This window comes from Mus pahari, chromosome 11, assembly GCF_900095145.1.
Source record: "Mus pahari chromosome 11, PAHARI_EIJ_v1.1, whole genome shotgun sequence".
NCBI classification, from domain to species: Eukaryota; Metazoa; Chordata; class Mammalia; order Rodentia; family Muridae; genus Mus; species Mus pahari.
In genome coordinates this window covers 71,148,844-71,160,579 of record NC_034600.1, presented here as the reverse complement: position 1 = coordinate 71,160,579, position 11,736 = coordinate 71,148,844, and the positions used below count along the sequence as shown (strand labels likewise).

The 11,736-nt window shown below is 39.8% G+C and overlaps 1 protein-coding gene across 2 annotated transcripts in view; it reads right to left on the bottom strand.

The window, feature by feature from the left end:
- Nucleotides 1-2,575: 2,575 nt before the first annotated feature.
- The window catches only part of March11 (membrane associated ring-CH-type finger 11), a 98,254-nt gene continuing 89,093 nt past the window's right edge, over nt 2,576-11,736 (bottom strand). For both annotated transcript variants that reach the window (XM_021208668.1, XM_021208669.1), the window contains one exon: nt 2,576-3,049. In XM_021208668.1, the coding sequence (XP_021064327.1) occupies nt 2,727-3,049 (323 nt within the window). In that variant the 3' untranslated portion in view covers nt 2,576-2,726. The remainder of the gene's footprint in view (nt 3,050-11,736) is intronic.

The following is an 11,736-nucleotide window of genomic DNA, read 5'->3' as shown; positions in this document are numbered from 1 at the left end:
CTTGTCTTGCCATTAATCCTTGTGGCATCCAGTCCCATACCCTTTGTCACCTATGTACGGAGGGACCATGTCTTGGCACGCACCCAGCATTCCCCTACAGACAGTACACCTGCCTTTGTACATGTCCTCTTCCTCCTAGAGCGTTCCCTGCACCTCCCTTCTGATTTTCAGATGTCCATTGAGGCTGCAGGAGCCAGGTTTTACAAGACCCCAGTGATGACCTCTCCTAGTGCCTCATGGACAACTCTTCCACCTTCCTGCCCTTCAGGGCTGCCACCTGTCCCCTGGAACTACCACACGTGACGCACGGCCAAAGGGCTTCATCTCATCTCTCATGTCCACATGCCCCAGTGCATGCTGCTAACAGTGTCCGGTACTTACAAACTCACTTAAAGAAGTTCATGCTACAAATTAGACATTCAAAAGAGACAACTTGCTTACAGGTGCTGGGCTTTTATCATTCTGCAAGTGATTTTTAAAATAATAATTTAAGATATTTCCAATTCATTTTCTAATTACAAATATTTTTGGTGTTGAAGATTTAGTTTGAATTACGGTATTGAAATTGAAAAAGTTGTTTCTGTCATAATAATCTGTGAAATGATATTAAGAGTTTTAAGGTTTTTATGTATTTTAAAACACTAAGTTCAAAACTCTCTTTATATACATGCATGTACACACTCACACACTCATACACACTCATATACACACATACACACACACACACACTCACACATACTAACATACAGTCACATATGCCCACACATATACACACTCACATATATACACACATTCTTTCCATGAAATTATTTCATGGGTGATATATTTATTGTGTGGAAATTCTGATTATTTTCTTATTCCAACATTAATTTAGGCTCTGTGTATGTGTGCTCATACATTCATATACATGTATGTATGTATGTATGTATGCATATATGTATGAGTATGCATGTGTGTGTCTATGTATGAATGTGTTTGTGTGTGTGGATCAATGAAGATGGTAAGAGTTAGACATAGCAATGATTCGTGGCGGAGCACAGTCAGGCTTGCCATAACACTGAGTATTCTCATCCTTGCCAATCTCCCTCCTATGCTCCACAAATATACTGCAGAGAATTTCTTATCCCGGGCTCCTTTTCCTGCGAGGGTATTGATACAAATTCACAGGTATAGGCAAGCTGGATCACTGTCAGTGTGAAATGTGCTGAAGAAGAATCGATGAAGTCTCAGTAATGCAGCACTCTATACTGGGATACCAGCAGTAACCAAACTGTCCCCATTGAGGCTGTGATGCCCAGGAGCCTCTCCTGGGACCACACCATGTAGCATCTGACTATAAAACAAACAACCTCTGTTTGAAATAGAATTCTGATAACTTCACTCCCTCAATCTGCCTCCCAATAGCAGTAGAGTCCTCCTCCATAAATGACTTTGTGAATCTTCTGCAAATTTTGATAAACTCTTCCCATTTCACTGTTTGTGATGCAGGGTTGTAACTGGAAAAAATAGAATTTCCAAAATGGAGAGAATTTTCTAAGGAGTGATTATAGTCACACCTATAAACACAAACAATAATGTTGTCAGTGACACCAACATTGTTTTATTTTTAGAAAGTAGAATAGAGAATGTTTTGTTTCACAAGCCTTTAGATCTGTCTGTGAACTTCAATTTATTATCAGCAGGCATAACCCTCATTTCTAAGTATGCCTCCTTGCACATTTCATTATTGCCCTGCAATATGTGTCAATCATTAGATTACAGGGATGAATTATGGATAATTGCCAGCTACCATTAGTTAGAACCTGTTTCTGAGAAGTCAAAGGCTTAATTTTTTTTCTTCTTTTCCAAAAAAAAAAAAAAAAAAAAAAAATGCAGAGATACAGAAAAATGTTCACTGCTTGTAGGTTAAGGTCGTCCTCAGAATTTCATTTAGCCAATGGAATAGCATTTAGATGGTTAGTGAGGGGTATATGCCTTTTATAAGAGGAAAATCTGATTAAGATAATTCAATGCACTAAGCAATGATGATAGTGTATTAGGCTGTGCCGATGTGAAGGGGCTGTCTTTTGTGTCTTTGTGATTATAGTACCTGAAGCATTTAGTGAGTGGAGCTGTCCAGGGCTCTGCATGTCTCCCTAACATGGACAGGAACCTAACCATTTTCACAGTGCCCTTCTTCCTCCATGACACGCCCTGTGCTGATTGAAAAGCAAGCCATGATGCCTAGAATTTGCAATCCTTGGGACAGATGTTTGCCGTTACAAGTTTTCTAACTGAGAGAAGGTGTGGATAGATGCCCCCAGGAAGTTTTGTGGCGTACCTGGAGGCTGTGGCTCTCTGGAACCTGCCTGCAGCATTCTGAACTCACTTTGCTGTGCCTGAAATGCACATGAAGCAAACATTTTGATACACATATATTTAAAATAAGCAAGAAAAATACCTTAGGTCTTAATGGTTTCTTTCATTAGTCCTTTTACCAAGTAAAGTTAAAAGACTCATATGACAATTTCAGTAACTAACTTTGAAAAGATGTGACAGGTCACAAAGCAAACAAGGAGCCACTTTTTTTTTCAGAAAAAATGTATTTGCAATTCAAATGTTCATATAAAAAGCATAGATTTTAAAAAGTTCATGGATGTACAGTTAGAAGTGCTATGGTTTTGCCATTCATTGCAATTACATTCTGAAATATGCAGGGTTCCACACTCTGCTGCTGTACACATCTGTCACACAGACGTCACTCTCATCACTACTTCCCCAGAGCCGTTATCTTCCGATACATCTTCATGGGCCCTCATCCGATTGAATAGATGTAATAGCACATAGCCACACTGAAACCGTGGTGAGGTTAGTTGCGTTGGGTGGACCAAGTTCCTGTTCCTCAGAGCTGACAATGGCAGCCACAAAGTCCTACTTGTGGAAGACTCTCCTCGGCTGCTTTCTTCGATGTCTGTGGCTTTGTCATAATTTAACACATCCCAGTGCAAATTAACAGCTCGCCATCGCTTAAACACTCTGTAAACAGCAGCTCCTTCATGCACAATGAGACCTAAAATTCAAGGAAAGAAAATGACTGTTGATAATTTGAAGTTAGAAACATGATTTTGTATAAAGGTCAGGAATGTAAGACATAGCTTCATCTCCATCCCGCATCATTATCAGAGAACACAGGATTCTGAGTAATAGGGTGGCTACTGACAAACAACCTCATGCTAGGTAGAGGTATCATTTTTAAAAGACAATTGTTTTGCAAGTGAAGAGTTTGACTATCATTGATGTAACTCCTTTCCATCATCTAGGTCATAGTACACTGTGAAGTGTCTACATTGCTTTCAATCACTAGCTTCATATTTAAGCTTAACATTGTGCCAACTATATACCATGGGTGGTAGGTCCTGGGGCTGAGCTGACAATCTAATAGGTAGATATTCGCCTCAAAACCATTGCTCTTAAAGCAATAGTAAAACAATAGCTGACATACAGTAGATAGAATATTACTTCCAGCAACCACATAGGACTTACTTAACACCTTAACTCTTTGATAACTTTGTATATATTACCTCATTTAATTCCCACCACAGCTTTATGAAGTAAACACTTCTCTCATTTTGCAAGCAGGAGAGCCAAGCTACAAGGATGTTATAAAGAACTCACTGGAACATACAACTGGAAGTGGCAGAGCCAGGAGTCAAACCCACCCGGGCTGGCTGCAGAGTCCTTGTTCTTAAGCTGATAGTCACATTGCTCTCAAGCATACCCTCAGGGAAATAATCAAGGCGATATGAGAAACTGCTGGATGACCAATCAGATGTGGCACAGCAGTGTAGAGCCATCACCACTGTGGGTGCTATGCCCACAATGGAGAGCTTACACTTCCCATGTATTTACATTTCAGCAGGTACTCCAAGAGATTGTCACCCTGTGACTTTCACAGAAGAAAAGGAGGTCCTGGAGGAGACAACGCTTCCAATGAACAAGGGGGGGGTGCTGTGATTTTTGTCTTCCAGGAGGGCTAAATGCCATTGGAAGTCAGCCAGTAGAGTGGCCAAGGAAGAGTCACTTCATCCAGTGGTGTATGGCATGGGAGTGGTGCACGCCTGAGAGTGCAATTATTGCCTGACCATGGGTTTGAGGATGAACACCTCTTCATGGCACTTGAACTCCTTGGGGCACAGCTGCCCCAAAGCACAGGGAAGTGTGACTAAAAGTGTTCTCTGCAAAATTACCACAAGCAATCTGAACATCTGTCCTTGAAAGAGTGGGAGATTAGAAAGTGTGGCTCTAGTGGACAACAGCAATGACATAAAAGAACAAACTCATGTGAATTACCACGGATCCCATGCAGCCATAACACAAATATCAAAGCCGCAATGGGGAGAGATGAAAGTTTCTTATAGGCATGAGGAAATGAAAACTACTGCACATTTTTCTTAGTACAAATAGGTGGTCGGTGTATAGAATGGTGAAAATGGTACCGTCTAAGTTTCAGTAGTAAGGAAAGAATGGATAAATGAGCCTCATTGGGGGAGGAGGACCTGCAAATGTGCTTTGAGTTTCAGTTCAAGTAGGGAAATGGGGATAGAGATGTTCAACTATCATTCTGTATATGGGTTGGCTTTTGTTTTTTGTTTTTTGTTTTTGCACCCAAGAAATTCAAATTTCCCAAGATGGTAACAGATAATTTATTAATAATCTAACATGAATTGAAAACTTTGGGGAAAACAAAGATGTTGCTGCCCTAACCTGTAAAAGAAGTCATAAGTAGAATATAAAAGGAAATGAGTCCTCACAAAGGGAAGGATGATGAGGGTTGTAGTAACAGAATGTGGTACAGCCAACCCTCACAAAAGGAAGGATGATGGGGATTATAGTAACAGATCGTGGCACAGCCGACCCAGTGATCTTAATGCTGAATAATATAAGCAATTGAAAAGGCCTACTCATCAGCAGCTCCGTGGGGGAGGCTTGGGGGCCTGCCTGTCCTGAGGACATCACCCTTTTCTCTCTCCCTTTTCCCCTCTCTCGCTTCCTTCCTTCTGCCCTTCTGTTTTTCTTCCTTCCTTTCTTTCGTCCTCTCTCCTTCCCTTTTATACATTCGTCAGCTAAAACACTGCCAAGCAGGAGATGAATATCTAGCCCTTGAAAAAGGAAGTCGGAATTTTGTCTATTTGCACTACCTGCTTAGCAGAAGATCAGTTTCCTGTATATGTGACTTAACAGCTTGTAGAGATGTTTACCAGTCTGCTAAAAACATGTGTGACCTGATTAAATAAACACATCTTTGAGGATAAGTCTTCTATGTCTCAAAATAACAGGGGGAATGTGCCCTGTCAATCAAGACAGTAGCATAAAATTAATGTTGAAGCTCTTTTTCACAAAGGAAAGAAGGGGGTTGATCCAACTGACCATTTGTTTACAGGGAGCTGCCAGAATTATAAGTCAAGATGACTAGGTTCTAATTGCTGCTTCTATCATTAAGCTTTCAGAATTCATCACGGCCAGTGATTTAATCTTTCTTTTTCTTCCTTAAAATGCATTTGAAACATTCAAGTTTTGCATGGCGAAGGAGAGTTAGGACATAAATCATAATTCCTCAGTACTGCAGTCCTTGGATTTCCTCTGCAGTAGTAACTGTGTAAATATAAGACATTACTATTAATTACAAAATCAATAGTGAGCTTATGTGATGGGAGCGCTCATTCATAAAGCATTCTGAGGTAGGCTCATTCGGAGTGAGTGTAGGCTGATGGTGACTGTGTGATGGTTTCATCACAGAAAACCACTCAAATTTCAGCCTTTTACTCTTTTGCCATTAAACTTCTTTGAAAGGCCAGAATCAGATCATTTACTAGAAGGTATGGTCTCTTTCTAGGAATATATTCTTAGAATCACTTCCTCAAAATTGCTACCTTGCAATGTGCAAAAATAGGTTGTACAATCCCAGTTTTCAGAAGACACAATCTTTTTGTTTGTCCACCTTCAGGGACTGCTTATCAATTGCATCGAGTCATAAATAATGTTGTAAATCTTGTTTTATTTCCCCCAATGAGCTTTCAGAGTTACCCCTTGCCTTCTGAAGATTAAATTCTCCTAAACAGACTGTATCCCATGCTACCCACAAGGCACTTCTTCTCTCTACTTTAATTTCAATGCAGCTGTGGAAAATGCTACCGGAGCTGGTGGCTACAGGAAGACATTACCAGCACAAACTTAAACCAAGACTTAGGATTCATTCAAATCTAGCTCATTGTGCAGAAAAGCCAAACTTCGGGAACCGTATCAGTGGTAAAACTTTATCAGTGATACAACTGCCTCAGTGGTAGTTTCCCATGGGTGATCAAATGTAGCCTTGACATTTTAGGCCACATAGTAAGAAGCTTGGATTTATATTTCACTCAAGCCATTAACCTTGCAGGGGATTACAGGGATAATTTTTATAAAACATATATATTAACTACTTTAGGATACTTGTTATATTCAATGCCACTCATGCCAACAGAGTATGAGAACTAAGGAGTGTGGAGGGAGTGTAGGCTTTCTTTTTCCTTGCCAGTGTATTTAATTGAAAAATTATTGATACTCAAGGAATTATATTTTGTTAAAGAATTATCTAGGAAATCAAAGCAGGCATAAACAGATTTTGGTTTCATTGACATAAAAATTTTGTAAGTAAAAATCAATCCCAAATTTTAAAATATTATGTTATCTGTAATTGTCTTGGAAACAGTATGAGATGTAAAGAAGATTACCAAGGTCCACGTATTCTCACATGGTCATATATCTGGCCATGTGCACACACTTACACACACACATACATAGACACACACAAACACACACACATACACAAACCACAATTTTGTCTATCTACTTTTACACCCAAAGTGTTGTAAGTAACAAAGAATAGGGCTGGAGATGTTTTTCAGTGGTAGAACACTTGTCTAGGTATGTTGCAGTGAGCTGGGTTCGGGACCCAACACCACCCAGCAAAAAGAGAAAGGGATGGGTGGAGGGATGCTTTCAAGTTTTATAGTCAAACATCAATTTCATCTGCTATTAACTGCAACCCCCTTGACTAAACACTTATCTTTTTCTGTCCCTCTCTCCTCCATGTCTCCCTCTTTCCCACTGCCCATGTCCAGGTAAGGCAAGGTGACAGAATAACTCAAAGATGGCAGTCCTAAAGGCTCTGTGGGATATAAAGTATAGCAGTACCTGGAATAATCTGACCTCTAGAACCATGACAAATAAGTTCTTTCTGTTTGAACCATCCAATCTCTAGTACTTTGTTATGGCATAAAACCTGACCACAATATTATAGAAAATCTATTATCATCGTCCTTTAAAACTTAAGTAAATCAAATACTGGAGGTTGTGATTTGAGAGACATTATGTAATTTGTTGCTATTTTAAGTACCCCTGGGCTTCAATGATACTGCCTAATATTGCTAAGATGTTGTCTGTCCTATGACAAAATCCCCAAGGAAGACAAATTAATGAAGAAAATGATTGTTTGGCTCTCAGTTTCAGGAGTTCCAGTCAATGACTGCATAGATCCACTTATTTACACTTAAATTTGGGAAACACACTGTGGGGCATGGAGGGCTGGAAGGGACACAGCATCTGACCTCGTAGCATCCAGAGTGCTACTTCTGAGTTTCTATCACCTTTCATTATGTCCATCAAGTGATGAATTCATAGTGAAGAACTGAGTAGGTCTGAGTCCTAAAATCCAATCACATTCCCAGAGCCTTGCCTCTGAATATACCACCGGGACCTAAAAACCTTCATTTCAACACATGACTCTTCATGGAACATTCTATACCAAAATAATAGTGGTCAAAAACCCACATCCCTGCCCATGCCTATCTACTTCCTGGGGAGAAGGACCTCAGAGCCGTCTTGGAAGGCATGAGTGTGAAGACTTTGCCTAGTTATTGGATAAGTTATTAGCCTCTCTCCTTTCCCAGGAATTTCAATCATCAAAAAGAGACATCCCTGGGCACACTCCTGCTCTGCTCAACCTAAATGCCCTTGGGAACGTCTGGTAAGTGCAACAGAGATCTGCCCCAAGAGAATTTTCATTGACGTTCCCTAAGATTTCTCCTTTTCAATTCTCCTTTTTTCTCTCCTTGCCAAGATGTCACCAGCCCAGTATGTGTGGGTGAGTGTGCAGTGTACACTTACAAGCATGAGTATGTATGTGTTCAATTACTGTAAGTGGCAAAGACAGGGCCTGCAGGCATCTGTACCAGGTCCTCCTTGTGTGCGATGTAGCTTTTAGCTCTTGGGACCGTTTCTCCCATTGTGTTGCCTTTCTGTGTTGCCCTATCCAGTATGAGGGCTTTTGCTCTCTCCCTCTCTCTCCTCTCTCCCCCCCCCTCTCTCTCTCTCTCTCTCTCTCTGTGTGTGTGTGTGGTTGTTGTATCTTGGAAGGGAGATAGAGCAGGAAAGAAGAATCTGGAGAAAAAGTAAGTTGTGGGAACTGGGAAGAGTGGAGGGAGAGGAAACTGTGGTTGGCATGTATTATATGTGTGAGAAGAATCTACTTTAAAAAATAAAATAAAAATAAAAAAACAAGTATATTAACCTGAAGAGTCAGTGGCTCTAAAACAACCTGAACCTTTGCATATCTCTATTCCTTACATGGTAGAGCAGTTTGGAGGCACTAGCTCCAGTTGGCCTTGCTTTGATGCCTTTATTTTTGGCAGGAGTTGGTGAACACAGTAGTGTTGTTGTTTTAGAAGGTCCGTGTGCAAAATGGTCAAAAGATTTCTATTGCTGAACTGAACTGTGTAGGAAGTCTAAAAATACTCAAAATGAAACTGAAGTCTACCATATCCTTGATGGCAATAAACTTTGCTAAAATCCCATGAAAGGCTGGAGTGGTGCTTAGTGGGTAGAACGCTTGCTGCAGACGCCTGAGTTCAATCCTCAGGGCCCACGTAAAGGTGGAAGGAGAGAACAAATTCTATGGAGCTGTCCTCTGATCTTTGAAAGTATACTGTGTTCATCCTTGTGTCCACCCTCAATCATGATAATAAAAAAAAAAATGTAAAATGCCATTCGCTCTCCTAGCTGCATTCCCAGTGCTTAAAGAAATGTAGATAAGTTTAGAAGCCATTGCTGAAAAAGTATCTCCTTGTTGAATATTGTTCAAAAGTGTCTTGAAGAAATAATGATAAGTCAGTTATTTCTCTATGGACTACAACATTTCTGTTGTTGAACTGAACTATACATGAAGGCCAAAAACATAAAAATTCAAAATAGCCAGACATCAAAAGTGAAATAAAGTCAAACATTATATACACCATCACAAAATAGTTATTATAAATTGATGTCAGATGAGGGCTCTGTAAACCACAATGTGCTAACCATAAGTGGGTGTATTGTGATGTCCATACAAAAATAAATTATATAAAGAAGTAGCCAATATAAAACACACTTTTAGCCACAAAAGATATGCTGATTTTCCTATTGTGGAATGGGAATGACAGAAACCTTACTCTTCTCAGAATTATCTAGAGCCAATCTGAGAGTGCAGTGCTGGTTCTAATAACCAACAGCAAGCATAGATTCACTATTAGCCCTGGTAGGAGAGCCCTGTGCAGGAGAAACCTGGTAACTACAATGAGTTCTGCCATGATAAAGAAAACAAGCCTTGGTATAGACACTGGGTAATTTCTAGGTACTGCTGTTAAAAAAGCCACCACACCCTTAATGGAGATAATTGTACACATCAAGAAGTGAACATTACACTATTAAAGACCCTAATAGTGATAGATAAATGATTGATGGAGTTCCTCAGAGTACACTACATAAACATCATGTCTGTTCTATGGCATTGTCTCCATGCTCTGTGACATCTACAATCCACAGGTGGATGGGAGGAGCCCTGTCAACCTGGATCTTCAAGGCTGATCACACCAGGGCTGAGGAGCCCCGTCAACCTGAATCTTCAAAGCTGATCACACCAGGGCTGAGGAGCCCCGTCAACCTGGATCTTCAAGGCTGATCACACCAGGGCTGAGAAGAGACCCAGGCTGTGGGGTCCACCTTGATGCAGAAGTCAGCTTTCATTGGCATGAAAGCAGACCCTTTGCCAAAAGGATACAGGTTAAATGTGTTCTTCTCTACTCAGCACCGTTGCAGTAAATGAGCATTGCCTGCTTTGTCTACAGCAAACATGGACTGGTAACATAAAAGAGACTATCTCCTCATAGTGATCTTTGAAGGCCAGATTCTTCTCTGTTTCCTTATTAAACAAAATCTGTCAGCCTTTCTATCATCTCCAGCTCCTGTCGGACAGATCTGTATTGTTAATCTCTTGTACTGCAATACCTTGTAGAAACACCATGGTTCCTACTGTGTGTTCGCAGGCTGTCTGAGCTCTGTCCTCTTTTTCCTTTACATGGATGTTGTTCCTATTCCATTTCCTGGCATATGGTAAAAACTCAATCAGTCCTTGCTGAATTCCAGAGGGGGAAAAATATATAGCAGACACCAGTGGGATCTCCGAATGCCTGACAAGCGCAAACTGAGTTAGTGTGCTTAAAACCTTGACTATAGTTCTTTCAAACATAAAGTAATATTTTAAAACCCTGGCAGAGGAATTCAAATGTGTGATTCAAAACTAGATTTGAAAAGAAGCTTAAGGGGTCATCATTGCCCATATTCTATGACAGTAGGCTTTGCCTTCAGGGAAAAGGGGGTGTGAACAGAGGGATCATTAGTGTCAAAAGAGTCACAGGGGATTTGTATTTAGCCAAGAAACTATACATCCTCCTCCATTCTCCTGTCAACCTGGTCCCCAAACACTTGGCTGAATCAAAACAGTTATGAACCCTGATGCTTAAGAATGACTGTGGCAGGACTGGAGCCTCAGGAACAGTCTGGATTCCTCTCCATTGTTTCCAGGGAAAAGGAAATGAAAAACAAGCATCTATTCATCTCAACCTTGCTGTTGAAGTTAATTCCCCAATCAATGGTTATTATTATTATTATTATTATTATTATTATTATTATTATTCCTTGGTAGTTAGAAACTCTTTTGATCACTCAGTTACTAACCTTGGAGCTCAAACCTGCTGCTGGTAGAGTCATAGAACATTCCTCCAAGGCTATAAACTGCTGCAGGTTATAAATCCATGGTATAGCAAGTAAGAGGGGATTAAAATAATTCTCTTGGCAGAAGGAACCTGAGAAACTTCAAGATGAGGTAGGAGTGTGTGTGTGTGTGTGTGTGTGTGTGTGTGTGTGTGTGTGTGTGTAAGGTTGATGTGTTCTTTCCTTCCATCCTTTGTGAGTTCCAGATATCACACTTAGTTCAGTAGGCTTACACTGTAAACCCCTTTACCCACTGAATTTTTTCTCCAAACCTCATGTGATTCTTTATACAAATAATTTTTATTAAGTAAAATCATGGAGAGGAAGGACTTACAAGATAGATTATCATGTTTTCTACTTTTTACTAATATATACTTTTTGTTTGATTAATTATGAATAAGTGTATGAATAAAAATATATTTCTTTATATATAATGATACATTTTATATATAAAGATATAAGGTATATATACTCATATACTTGTATATACACACATATATTTCTTTGGGATATATACATACATACATACATACACATACACATACACATACACATACACATATACATATACATATGTACTTGTATACACACACACCTATATTTCTTTGGGATTTTATTTTTTTTTTTATTATT